The 15,258-nt window shown below is 34.9% G+C and overlaps 1 protein-coding gene across 2 annotated transcripts in view; it reads left to right on the top strand.

Moving 5' to 3' along the window:
• The window catches only part of LOC149794991 (heparanase-like), a 50,595-nt gene that overhangs the window by 27,891 nt on the left and 7,446 nt on the right, over positions 1 to 15,258 (top strand). For both annotated transcript variants that reach the window (XM_089964653.1, XM_089964654.1), the window contains exons 6-7: positions 7,947 to 8,147; positions 14,664 to 14,778. In XM_089964653.1, the coding sequence (XP_089820779.1) occupies positions 7,947 to 8,147; positions 14,664 to 14,778 (316 nt within the window). The remainder of the gene's footprint in view (positions 1 to 7,946; positions 8,148 to 14,663; positions 14,779 to 15,258) is intronic.

The following is a 15,258-nucleotide window of genomic DNA, read 5'->3' as shown; positions in this document are numbered from 1 at the left end:
GCATTTTATTTTGATTGAATCGTTTGGCTCAAGCAGATACTCTGTTTTTAGGTTAAAATCTACACATTTTTTCTTGGTTTGTCTTCATTACATTGGTGTATAGTAAAACATGAGTGCCTCAAACATGGTTGATTTAAACATCCAGATTTCCTCAAGCTACTTTTCTTCAAAGTATGCCTAGAGATTCAGATTCTTGTTCAACTTTATGGTCTTTTGCTCGTAAACTTAGCTTAATGCCTCATGCTTTGTTTTTCAGTAGGATCATTCCACCTGCTGTTTAATGCTTTGTCCCTTTGCATAAAAATCTCATAAACTGAGATAATGGCAAGACATGTCTTCTAATAAAGATTAATGCAAATAGTTTTTAAAAAATGCACACCAGAAGTCAACAGAAAATGGAGGAAACCAGGCAAATGCCATTTAAGCAGATGAGATGACATGTAAATAAAATAACCTAAGTGTGATTTCCAGTAAGTTGCACAGTTCTCAGTAGATTTGAAAATCAAGTAATTTGACATTTGACACCAGAATCGCAAGAGTAAAAATGAAAATCTCAAGAGTCGTTTGTTTCTGAGTCATCAGCTTTTAACTGGGTCATTCAATATTCTTGGAGCAAATTGATGTCATAGTTTCTTAAAACTGTAGGATATTTACCTTTTTATATATAGAATGTTTACTAACTTACTGTTTCTTGGATTTCAAGGATGGAATGATCATCACTGACTGGTCATTTCTAAGCCTAAGACAGACAAGAAATTGTATTTCCTTTATAAATTGTGATTTGTTAATACAAACCAGCATAAGGCAATGACAAAATAACCATGTTCAACCAGCAAGAATGTTCAAGTTCATTTTTCCTATGGCTGGGTTTTTAAGGTTGCCCTCCATTACTCTTCTGAGCTAAGTCAATCTTAGGAGAAAGTGTCTGAGTTGAACATGAGGTATAACACTGAGTTTCATATTTCTGTGTGATTTTATAAAGCATTAAGCTTTTTGACATGAATTGAACTAAAACATACCTAAAATGCCACACAATATATCTCTAAAAACATCTTAAACAATGCAATAACAATTAATGCAAAATAATCAAAATACCAACTCATGTTTGTGCCAAAATATTTTTTTGGGCAATTTCTCCTTTTAATCTCACCTCAGCCTATGGTCATCCATGGGCTATTACCACCTTTGATCCCTTTATTGCTTATGAAACCCTCATAATATATCCAGCATTTAGCCTTAAATACGAAAGATTACAATGTATAGTTAATCGGTTAAAAGCTTGTTGTGTAAACATGTTAGCTTCATAATCTGATTACTCAGCTGCACATTATTGGACTATGTTTAAGATTTCTGGTCCTCAGTAGACCGGTTTCCGTAATGTGGGGATAGAATGCATAAATATTTAAAGTTTTCATTTTTAAAATAATGGTAATAATTTTTTTAATTTTTTCAGAGAAGTAGGGCAGATTCAGCTATAAATGGTATATGTGGTAGATGGCTTTTAAAATTATATTTTTTGTCCTACCACTGTTAGAAGGACATGGACAGTCAAGCAGGCTGATATTGGATCCAAAGTTAATCAGGTCTTAATTGATTCCCGCTTACTCAGACTATCATAAACATCGAAGATAAAACAATCTAACCTTGTCTCAATTATGCACACCTAAGCATAACATCAGTGGTCTGTTAGCTCTGCATGGTTCGTATTGATTTTGTATAGATGTGATATTATTGGCTGGTAAGGTGTAAACCAGGCTTATCCAACCTGTGGTGCATCATACAGCCCAATCCTTCATATTGTGCGGCTTGCAGTCGTGTAAGCAGTCCTTTTGAAAATATGCATTTTAATTAATATGCATATTTAGTGATAAAGAACTGTTTTTGATCATGCAGTCCACAACTTAAAGCATTTTTTCTGCTTTGGCACCCAGCCAAGGAAGGTTGGATGCCCCTGGTGTTAGTAGCAGTCTGTAGTGAACAACAGCGATTTGATATTGACGGTGCATGCTCAATAGGAAATTGTGCCAGAGGCAGATCAAGGATAATTAGGAAAATGAGTATCGTCTTCAAAACTTAAATGTTACTGTGTATAATCAATGCTATTTTAGTCTGCAATGCGTGGGTTTCTAAACAATCAAACTTGAACTGGATGATATGGGTGGAATTCCGTGATAAGACATTAGGTCACCTCTATGAAGTAGAGGAAAACTATTTTACTACCCATTTTGTCTCACTCAGATGTCAACCCTTCTTTCTTCCTTGGTCCAAGACAACAGCTTGGAGTGGGTTTTTGTAGCACTTGGTGAGGGGGTTGAGTTGGCTAAATTTGTCTATACATATATATTAGTAGTATATTCGTTTTTAATTTGTATGCATTTATCTAAGGTTATTTGCACACTATATTAATACTACTATACCCCCCCCCATCATGCAGTGATGCATCTTGATGTGTGTTACATTCTCAGTTATGTCACTGTGACTAATATTTCATGCCATGCTGAATTTAGTTAAATTTTGTGTTTTAATTTTAGTTCTCAATCTCTGTTTATGCCAGGGTCCACAAACTAGATAATTGTATACATCTCTATTTGTACCACACATGTACAACAAGAGAATGTCACTGTGACCTACATTTCACATTTTGCTGTCTTAGTTCAAGACCAAATAGTTGTTTTACACCATATATATATATATATATATATATATATATATATATATATATATATATATATATATATATAAACACACATACACGCTTAGGACCATGAAACCTTTTGAGGTGATGCTTCTTGATGAGTACTACGGCCTTATTTCAGAAGTAGGCTTGTGACATATACTTCATTGACATTGGTTTAAGTTTGTGTTTTAAGTTTCTTTTTAATGTTCTGTTCAAGCCAGGATCATTATGCTAGATGATTGTATGCATTTCAATTAGTACAATACCCTTACCTGAAAAAGGAGTAATGGTAGCTCACTTGGTATAGAGTTGGGCTTGTAATCCAAGAGTTGCAGGTTCAATACCTGCCCAGACCAGTCAGGGTGAATGGCTATAGTGTCTTGTTTGGGAAAGACACCTAGCTATGATTTCCTCAGCAAGATATAGCTAATAATGTGTTAAAAGTGCCATTAAAACCCAAAGTCAAACGATAATCAATTTAACCTAATTTCACATTTTTACTGGCTCTTGCATTTAGTGTATAGCCTAATAGGTTTTTGGAATCATGTATACATACTGTTTTTTTCAAGATTTTTCAGACTTGTGGGGAGTTGTATAATGGTGACTACTATACCCTCATCACAAAGTAGGCCACTGTGTCCTATATTTCATGCATCTCTGAATTGGGTTTAATATCATGTACTGTTCATGTCAAATCAGCAAACTAGGTGATTGCTTGCATCTTTATTAGTACCACACCCTTGCAACAGAAGGTCATTGTGATCTACTTTTAACATTTTTCTGGATTGTGTAAAGCTTGCTCATGTCCATGTTATTTTTTTTCTTCTGTATATTGTGGAACTTGTTGAATAAATGCATCTTGATGAGTACTACCCCTCATCCAAAAAGAAGGTAACTGTGACCCATGTTTCACATTTCACTGAGTTTTTGTATAGCTCTTGTTTGATTGTTTATGTTTTTATCATTAAACTAGATAATTGTCTGCATCTCACTTAGTACTATACCCATACCATAAAAGGTCACCATGAACCGTATATGACTTGGTTAGTTTTTTATGTTTAGCTGATGGCTACATAAGTGTTAAGCATGCTGTATACACACTATGTTATCAAGAACAATGGAACTTGGGATGCATCTTGATGGAACTTGGGATACATCATGATGGAACTTGGGATACATCTTGCTTGGGATACATCTTGATGGAACTTGGGATACATCTTGATGGAACTTGGCATACATCTTGATGGAACTTGGGATACATCTTGATAGAACTTGGGATACATCTTGATAGAACTTGGCATACATCTTGATGGAACTTGGGATACATCTTGATGGAACTTGGCATATGGGATACATCTTGATGGAACTTGAGATACATATTGCTTGGGATACATCTTGATGGAACTTGGGATACATCTTGATGGAACTTGGGATACATCTTGAAGGAACTTGGGATACATCTTGCTTGGGATACATCTTGATGGAACTTGGGATACATCTTGATGGAACTTGGGATACATCTTGATCAAACTTGGGATACATCTTGCTTGGGATACATCTTGATGGAACTTGGGATACATCTTGATGGAACTTGGCATACATCTTGATGGAACTTGGCATACTTCTTCTTTGGGATACATCTTGACGGAACTTGGGATACATCTTGCTTGGGATACATCTTGATTGAACTTGGGATACATCTTGATGGAACTTGGGATACGTCTTGATGGAACTTGGTATACATCTTGATGGAACTTGGGATACATCTTGATGGAACTTGGGATACATCTTGATGGAACTTGGGATACATCTTGATGGAACTTGGCATATGGGATACATCTTGATGGAACTTGAGATACATCTTACTTGGGATACATCTTGATGGAACTTGGGATACATCTTGATGGAACTTGGGGTACATCTTGATGGAACTTGGGATACATCTTGATGGAACTTGGGATACATCTTGATGGAACTTGGGGTACATCTTGATGGAATTTGGGATTCATGTTGATGAGCAACTACTCCCTCATTTCAGTGGCCAGTTAGTATGGCCTTTATTTTAAACTTCACTGACTGGTTAAATTTTGTGTTTGATGTTCATTTCTCACAAGAATCATGAAATTGATGATGATATGCATCCTTATTATCAGATCCTTACAACAGAAGAGGCTCATTGTGATCATTATTTCATTGTGATCATTATTTCATTGTATCCATACTATCCTACTTAGAATAATGAAACTTGGTGAGTGGATGCATCTTAATAGCTTCTACATCCTTTTCATAAACAGTAATCTATGTGACCTATACTTCATGCTTCATTGGCTTGATAATGTTTTTGTATTAATTTATTGGTTTCTGTTTATGTATTAGTCATGAAACCCGATAATTGGATGCACATCTGTTACTACTACACTCTTTAAACCAAAGAAGGTCACTACAACCTACATTTTATGCTTTGATATGGTTAAGTATTTGTGTTTAAGATCACATTGATTCAGTATATACATCTTAATCTATTCAGAAGGTCGTTTCTGACCATTGTCATTGGAAATAGGAATAAACATTTGTATGTAATGGTAAACTTTCCTTATTAATGACTGTACATTGTATATTGTGATATACCATCAGCAGGTTATAGTAAAATTGACATAGGTCTTGTCTGCACTTGGAGTCACATTTTGCAGCTATAGGTGTCATTTTGGAGAATTCTTTTACACATAACTTTTAATGGTGTTTATTCACTTTATTTCACTCCATGTCCATCAATATTCCAGTGAAAAATAATGTTTAAATTCCTTGAGAAATGCTTAATGGAAATTTCGATCATAGCATATGTCGACATTTTTGGACACAGTCAGCCAGGCAGGTGATCCCAATTAAACTGGTTTCTGTCATGCGCTATGATGTAACAGGGAAAGCGCCTGCTGTTGGAAAGAATTTGTACTACAAACATAAACAGAGACGCAACAGTGTCATCATTTATAAACAAAGCCTGGGTTAACAGCAAATTTGAGAGATAATTAAAAATACTGTTCCAATCATTTAAATTGTTATTTAGGAGAATATTCTTATCTTTTGGCAAAAAGAATGGTTCAGACTATGTTCAGGGTCTATACAAATATAGCATAGAAAAGCCAAGGCTATCACATATATATTAGAGATGTTCCATTTTACAAGTTTGTGAAAATACTAGATTTGAGAAAAACATGAAACTGGAAACTAAGATCCTCAGAGCCATTAAGCCGTATGATGAAAACATGTCATTTCCACTGGCTAAATTGGCTGTCACACAACAGCTGCTTTTCAAGTTTCACAGTGTAACTATTTTGATACTAAGTTAGGCTGGTGATAGAAGATACACACTGTATGATACAGGTCATAGCTGGGGTCCCTCCAACAGCAAGATGCATGTGAATAAAAATGTTTTCTTTAGCTGGTAATAAGAATGGTAATAAACTTACATTTATGCAACTTGAATTTCCTCAAAATGTACTTTCTTAGTTCTTAAAATCTGACCGACATGTCCTGCAAAAACCTGATGTACGGAAACTACTAGAATTTCAAGAACATTTCCAGCTGAAATACATTCACCTTACTGCACTGAATTGACCCAACAATCCAGTCCATCATAATCAGAAAAGCTGTATTGAGTTGGATCAACATAGAAATAAAATCCATGTGCATTCATTCACAAAAATATGACTCTAAATTTCAATTTTAAGTAGACCAAAATGACAATTCTTTTTTAAACTGTGATTAAGTTCAGGGTGGTGCTATGTGTCCATTAGTATTGTTATCGTGTATTGAGGAATCTATGATTGTGTATTTATTTTGGAATACAGCATAAATTCAATGACTTTCTTGTAGTGTATTTTTTTTGTAATTGAGCCTTAGGTAGAATGAGAAAATGAGTATATAATGAAAAGGTTCCTGCATTTGTATGGGAAAATATGAACTTGTTTCACTGATGGATACTGCACTCCAACAGGTCGTACAGTATTGAAAGCGGGAAAGTTGCAGAGCAAAGATGTTTGCTCTAGAAGTCTGACAATGTAGGGGAAGATAACATGCATTTACAATTTCAGTTTGTGCTGGGGAAATCAATAAAAATAGCAAACTAACATTGCCTTGCCTTTGTATGCAGAAACAAAAGTTAACAGTGTAGGCATGACTATTTTCAGAAAGTACTCTTTGAAATTTTAAAATGTCAATAAAATTTTTAAATCAGTTATTTGTTCATTTCAGGAATTGAAAATAGCCATGCAGAGCTAGCAATTTTCTATGAGATGCACATCAGAAGTAAGGCCTAACTTTGGACACTCAACTCCAAATCAGTCAAATCATTAGGATATCAAGAAAAATGTAAATTTTTTCAACCTTCCCTACTAGTTTGGAAAATCAGAGGAATACCTCGAAGAAAAAAAAATGCAAACATCCACACAGCTTTATCAAAAGCAAAATAAATACAAGCATGTACACAGCTTTATCGTAAACAAAACCAATACAAACATGTACACAACTGTATCGAAAACAATAAAAATACAAACATGTACACAGTTTTATTGAAAACAAAAAATGCAAACATGTAAACAGCTTTATCAAAAACAAAAAAATACAAACGTGTACACAGCTTTATTGAAAAAAAAAATACAAACATGTACACAGCTTTATCGAAAACAAAAAAATACAAACGTACACAGCTTTATTGAAAACAAAAAAAAACGTACACAGCTTTATTGAAAACAGAAAAAATACAAACATGTACACAGTTTTATCAAAACCAAATAAAATACAAACTGCTAAACAGAATTAGACTAACTTTGAAAAAAGGCATAATGGCATTGGGAACTTACTCTGTTGGACAAATGATGATATACCGTAAAATAGGGTGGAAGATAGACAAAAAACTCCGGAGTAATCTTCAAGCATTGGAAGAAATTCATACAGAAAGCATCCTATTGACCCAGACCTTTGGCCACCTGCTCAAGCATTAGGTGTTAGGCAGGTGTCAGCCTGGTGAGCAAACTTAGGCCTATTTTTAAATATGGAAAGATTTTCTTATGCAAATGTGTGTGGATCTGCCATTACCTAGTTCAGGGTCTTTCTTGTTTGCAGTCAGACTCAGGTTATAAATGAGTATATATCGTATGTTTCATATTATGAACTTGTCTCTCACCTACCTTCTGGAAGTTGATGATATTTAAATTGTTCTTCAAAATAGAAGAGTAGTGTCTATAAATAGGCTTATTTAATATACTTCCAGGTACTACACGGATGGACAACACACACATGCAGATCACTTTCTGAACCCAGAACTTTTAGACAGTCTTGTGGATAACATTGTGAAAGCAAGATCTGTTGTGCAGATGTTTGCTCCAGGAAAGCCAGTCTGGCTGGGAGAGACAAGCTCAGCTTACTTTGGAGGAGCCCCAGGTCTCTCTGATAGATACATTGCTGGTTTTGAGTAGGTATTTTCCAGATTTGCTGGGATTCTTTAGGGCTGGTAAAAGTTTAGAATTCTCTGCCCACCTGGAATAGAGATTTTCATTTACTGTTATTGGTCATAGGATATTTACTGTATGTCTTCAGATGTTAAAAATTTTTTTTTTGCTGTCCCAAAACATGAATGAAATTTCTTCATTTGTTGTCCAAAAAGAATCAGGGGAAAAAAAAATTGCCCCAACAATGAAATTAGCACCTACCATAATGTGCTACCCATGAAGTAAAATACCAAACATTTGTATCTATACATGTAAGCTAGTGATTGAGAATTACATTACTTGCTTAGCTGTTGTATCAGATGACATTTTTTTGTGCTTTGCAGGAGTTATGCCATGTTTGTAATTATGTATTACAAATCTATGGTCTTAAACTAAGTACCAGATATTGCCCAAAACCAAGAAGTTTGAAAATTCAACAAATAATTTATTTCCCTAGAATACAAAGTGAAAATTTACAAGAATGTACAGTAATGTGAATTAAATCAATGTCCTGAAAGATTTATAACAAGTCCAAATGTATAAAGTTCTAACTGAATTCAAGTGGTATTCCAAATTCCACTGTGAATGTGTTGATGTGCCTGTAGTCTTGAATATGTGAACATGCCTGTGGCCTTGGTTGTAATTATGTGCTAACAGTCTTTTTTGTATCACAATAATATAATCCCAAAATGTCTAAATTCACTATGATTCCAACTTAACATTCCAGTTCAAGAATATTGTTGAGTACCAGTGAAAATTAATTTGAGTAAATAATTCCACCCAATTGAATTACTGAACACAACAATAAGACTGAGTTAAATGCAAGAATATAATCATGTCTTAAGTAAACAAGCTTATATTAAAAAACTAAAACACAATATTAGAACCAGGAGGAGGGTCAAAAGTTTGATTGAGAACAATCTAAGTTGTCAAAAAGATCAAATCTGTTAATAAAATGTTAATCAAGAACATGAGAAATATCAGGTGCACTAGCTATTTCCATGGGGGAACACCAATGTCCCAGACTCAAATTAAGATAAACATGTATACATTAATAATGACCTAACTTCTTAATTGGCAATCATAGGAAAATATTAGATATGTATTCTGTTGTTCACACAATCATTGTAACTGGTTAGCTACAACATGAACTTGGTTTTGGACAAGGTCAGGTACTAAATACAATTATATGCAACATATAATCATAAAGAATAAACAAACAAACAATGCTAATTAAATATACATGTCAGTTGTACACAACAAACATCCACCATTAACTGAATATGGGACACTGCTGGGGCACTGGATGTGTACAATCTGAGACATGATCAAAAGATTTGTCTAGTGTGAAAACAAAGCAGGTGCTGCCTTTACATATTAGTGCTTCAGCTCCAAACCACCCTGGATAATCATTTGGAAAGTATCACTTATCAAATAGACCTGGGTTATGAAAGAGGCAAATGCAAATCCAGACAAAACTTTCACTGCATTAAACACAATATTATATGCAGCAAACATAGAATCAAATACAAAAATTTGTTGTTCTTAACTTGCACGAAATGGAATCATAAACTTAACAAACACATGTAATTGTCATTCATCTCTTTTTTTCCCTCCTCTTCTTTTCTCCTTTGAGTTCATTCCCCAATCATATTAACATTAGGGAATATAAGCCTACTACCTTCTAAATCCTGCCCTACTAAATGATACAAATTCATCTTTGTGTACATATCATATGGACAAAAAAATAATTCTTGCCCATTACCTATCCTTGCCACCACTTGGTTGTTGCCATTTTTTATGCTAAGATTCCATACAACAACATTGTATGGGACACCTCCACATCAGTCTGAGCAAATTTTTATTAAAATGGAACCGTCCATGCAGGATTTTGTAAAATTTCTTTTGGATTAATATTCATTCCTAAACATGTTGGTAAATATTGTTCATCAATTTTTGTTTTTGAAGTTTTTCACTTTCTTGGTCAATTTTAGACAGCATAGTACAACATACTATCGTTAATGTATGTTGATAATCATGCATGATGAAGTATAGCCTTTGGGCCTTTAAATCCAGGTGCACTGGGATTTTAAATGGATCCATCCTATACTACAGTTTCACTGTCCAAAGCCATCCATGATCGTCCAAGCAGTTGAGACATCAGTCTAGCCAGTCCAGTCTTAATCGGGTTCATACGGGAAGATCCTTTCATCTCGCCAGGCCATCAGCTTCATCTTTCTACATTTATGGAGATCTTATTAATATATCTGTCTGTCTACCATTATGCAGACCTGCCAACTCTTAAGATTTTGCCATAAGTATTACGAAAATTACCCTTAAAATACAAACTTGCGGCATACTAGCAAAAGCTACAGAAAAATGATTGTTGCTGAAAAATCCTGATAATTGGTTGATCCATATTTCATTTGGATCTGGGTTTGATCTTAGAAATAGTGAAATTAGTCAGGGAACCAGACTAACTTTACAGCAGCACCCCAGACACTTTAAACTGCACCTATTTGTTCATGCAAAGTGTCTGCATGATCAAACAGTTGAATGTTAATTTTTTTAAATGGAGTACAGAAAGCGATGCATGTTTAAGACGAAAGGGAAAATAAGCTTCTAGAAAAGTGTTAATAATCAACACAGAAGAATGAAAAGGAATATTCAGATTCTTGTGAATAAAAGCTGTAAAGGACACAATTACTTTTATTGGACATCACATGCCAGTTTGAGTATGTCTCTTGGCAGGGGATATGATTGCCCTTGATATGTGAAATGAAGAAAAGAATTTCCAAGAATTATGTCAAGTTGAGAGATAGCAACAAGCCATTGAGCTGCATAGGGTTTGGAACTAGAGTTTGTGCATCTGTACTAGTGGTAAATAAAGTCTACGTATACTTTACAAACTTTTCAGTTGAACATAATGTTTATTGTCGATGCGTCAAACTTTTAATTACGTTTTCAAGCTTTACAATAGCAGTTATTGATATTTTGTTACACCTTACTAAAACTGGTCAATCTTACGGAAAAAAATCAACTGCCTTACTGAGTCGGGCTCGTTATTTATTTTGAGTTAAATGTAAAAAAAATTGGCTGAGAAAAGTAATCTGTTTTGGTGTTGTACCAAGACAAGGAAATCCCAGTCATTGGGTTAGATTTTTTGCCTCCTGCCTTGGCAGAGACTCATGGGGAGATAACTAATGTAACCCTTGACTGGGATTTCTTTGTCTCAGTGCAAAACCCAACATACATTCTCTTTGACTCACCGTCCATAGTGATGAATATGCCATCTGTCTCTATCTACTTTCATGTCGCTATTCACCCAGCTTCATGAAAGTTTCTTCAGTTTGCTTACCACAGGAAAGTTTGCCAATTTTGAGTCCTTCTGTACTGTTTAAATATCAAACCCTGGTTTTTTTCCAAATGGATTGCATCTTCACCTTGTTCTTGTCGACTTCCTCTATGCCAGTGGTGGTGTATCTGGACAATCTCCTCCAAAAACATACAGTAAGTTCTATTCTCCTTAAGGGCAGAAATGATCTCCTATTCTTTTTGAATCATCAGTTTTCTTGTGAATTGGGAAAATGTGAAATTCACCCATCCCAGTGTTTTGTCCATTTGGGTATAGTTTATAATCAATCTCAATCTTATATGTCTCCCTCATGTACTCATCATATGGATCATTGAATTCATAGTCTGTTTCCAACAGGGTGTGGATTTTAGCAAGAGAGTTTTTGCAACTCCTCAAGTTACTCAATTGGGCAGCAGATTTGATCATGCAGGACTGCCTTTATATGCTCCTATTACAAATTACTTTGCTGGCTCAATGGCATCCTTTTTCCAGTCCACTTGATCAAAAAGTCAATTTTAGGAAAGAGGTATGATCATTCCTATGTGATTGGTACAACCATGGTTGACTCATGACAGGAATTCCTCTGGAAAAAAAACCCAAGTGGCCATGATGGCATGTACAAATACAAGTGTTGTTGGGGAGCCCAATTGTTGTCAGACTTCTAAATGGTCAGCAGCAAATGGTTAACAGGTTAGCTGCCACTTCACGTCAACATCATAATGAAAGCTATCATAAATGCGTTTCAGTTCTAGAAGGAATGACTATGCAAGAATTCAGTTTTGATTATGTTGGACTACTCCATTGTGGTGACTTACCTCCTCAAACGGGGTACCAAATCACCTATGCATGCTGATTTGACAGTTTCTTCATTGGTGTTGCCAACTTCAGATCAATGTACAATTCAGACACATTCCCAGCAGACTCAGTATCCTGCCAGACATTTTTTCCAGAAAGTGCCAGCTTATTGATGCAGAATGTTCCCATCAGCCATTGGTTTTTCATTGGAATTGTGTACTTTGGAGGTGTCCAATGATCTACCTTTTTGGTCCCAGAAGTTTGGGCTGTGTATGCACTTTCAATCAGTTGTGAGGGGTTATGGGCATTTGCCTACCCCCCCCCCCCATCATGATCTTATTACTGAAAATAATACAGAAAATAAGGGATGAGAATGAGATCTTGTAACCAGTTATCTTTCTTATAAACTGTGTAGTTTGTAAGAAGATTTCAGTAATTATCTTATAAACCTGACAGGGCCATCATGATTCACATGATTATAGTCTGTGTTACTTTAAGCAATAGAGTGGGTCATTGTTCAGACAGGGAATTCAATCTTTCTTCCCCAAAAGGATACCCAAAGTATTAGGAGTATGCTCAACATTCCCACCATCTATTGCTTTTTTTCCTGATTTTAATGTTATTGGGTTTGTATTCAAGGAGAAGGCAAATTTTTCTGGTAAATTGTTTCTTCAGGAATACGTGCCCAGTCACATTACTTAAAGACTTAGATTCACCCCCGCTTTGCAAGCATTCTTGTTAGTAGTTAGCTTAAAAGCTGGCCACACCTAGTGGTGGGCATGGGAGGTAATGGGCAAGAGTTATTGCCCTTTATATGATATTGTCTTTAGTAGGGCTGGATTGGGAGGTAGCAGGCTTATATCCCCAGATTTTACTGTGATCAGGTAAGTATTCACAAAACACCAATGTACTAGAAAAAAATTGCTTTCCCTTTTGTTTTTAAAGCATAGAACTAGTTAATTAGCAGAAGGAAAATATCTGCCCTTGATCCACTATACATAGTACTATCAACAAAGGTAATTTGATCACTGTCATCTCACCTCTGTCTGCATGGGTTCGAGTCTCAGATTCAGCCAATGTGGGTATGTGAGAAAGCTTGCCAGTAGCTTCTCATGGGTTGGTGTTCTTTCCGGGGTTTTTCTGGGTTCTTCCTCCACCATTAATACTGGCCGCCATGTATAGCCTATCGTGTGCCGAAAAATCGCGTTAAACCCTACAACAACAACAACAACAAAGGTAATTTCTTTTTCTTAGATTTCTTTGAATTTATTAACTCATACCCACCCATTAAGGTGTTGTTTAGGGAGAAAAAAATAGTGGATCAAGTCTGCTAATGTCAATACAGATATTACTGTTTGTTATCTCTAATCCATACCACAACTTTAACACCCAGTTAACAGCATATTAATGTGGACTCTTGTCTAATGATGTCTCTACTGAAAACCATTATAGAAATCGAAGCTCATTGTAAGTGAAAACAATAGTAAGAAATAATCAGAAGTCAATGAACAAGCTGGATTGGTTGATTTGACTGGTAATTATTTTAGTATAATAAGTAAAGCTTCTGTGAATTTATCATGACAAAGCTCACATCCACTGGACCAAGATTTTAGCATTAAGAAGAATCAGTTATATTGGAATTTAATGTGAATTTAAGCCTGACAATAATGTAAATATTTTGGAGTCTTCCATTGTGTTTGGTCCTTTGCTTTTTTGTGTACAATCACTTCCCAAAAATTAGAACTATTTTTTTTTGTTTAATAATTTTTTCCATTAGTATATGAAAATTACATGAAATGTGGTGTCCTGTCTCTATTTGAAGGATGGTTTAAATCATTTTTGGTCTTCATTGAAGTGTCAGGATATTCACTTTACAAAGCAAAACACATGTTGCCATATTTCAGGTTAGTACAGAAATAGTTAGGCAATTTGATCCAAATGCAGCCTGGCACTCGGAATTGTATTAAAACATCATTGTATTAATATTTCAATGCATTTACATTTAAGACAGTATGAATGAAATATAAAACCACTGTCTGTGTCATGTTTTGCAATTAAAATAAAATCAGTTTTTTTTCTCTATATGTGATATAGCTGTTTAAAATTCTTCAATTAAGTTTTTTTGTGTTGTTCTTTATTTGTCTGTCCATTCATCCCATCCATCATTTCCATGCTTAATTTTTTGATAGATATCCACCTATGTTTTACAGCTCTCCCCTCCACATTTTTTCAGATTTTAAATAGATTGGAAATACTCATATTTTCAATTCTAGAATAGACCCACACATTTATATGTGCATAGTGTACATTGTTTGAAATGATGGTATTTGTACTTCATTTACGCTTGTAGATGGCTGGACAAGCTAGGTCTTTCTGCAGCCCTGGGACTTGAAGGAGTGATACGTCAAGATTTTTATGGAAATAATTATGGGCTCATCAACAGTGAAGACCTCACACCTAATCCTGTAAGTTCATTCAGTCATAGGCTATTTTAATCCAACTACTTTTTGTTAGAATATGACTGTTGTGCAGCTCGCTGAGTAGGAACCCAAAAAAAAGCAAATGATTTAGCTAAAAATTTGGGTACATGGCAATGCTTTGAGTCTGGATTATAAAGGCTTAAATGTATTTGAATGTATGTTTTCTTGCTTTCCAAACTTAGTTTACTTTATATAACTGTTGTTGTTTTGCATCTCCCTTGGATGTAAGTGGAAACTTGTCACAACAGTACACATTTTGACAATCTGGGATGATGCCTATTTTGAGATTTTCTGATATAATTCAAAAAAGACAAAACCATTCATGAAAAGGGCAAAAATAACACTGCTTATGATTTAGTATACATTATTAATCAAAGCATATGATCAGTTGTAAATTTATGTGCTGAAATAATCATATTAGAAATGGGTTCTATACTTTATGTTTGAAATACAGTAAATGAATTA

The sequence above is a fragment of the Sinohyriopsis cumingii genome, chromosome 7 (assembly GCF_028554795.1).
Source record: "Sinohyriopsis cumingii isolate HCF-2022 chromosome 7, ASM2855479v2, whole genome shotgun sequence".
NCBI classification, from domain to species: Eukaryota; Metazoa; Mollusca; class Bivalvia; order Unionida; family Unionidae; genus Sinohyriopsis; species Sinohyriopsis cumingii.
This window is presented reverse-complemented; position numbering and strand designations above follow the sequence as displayed.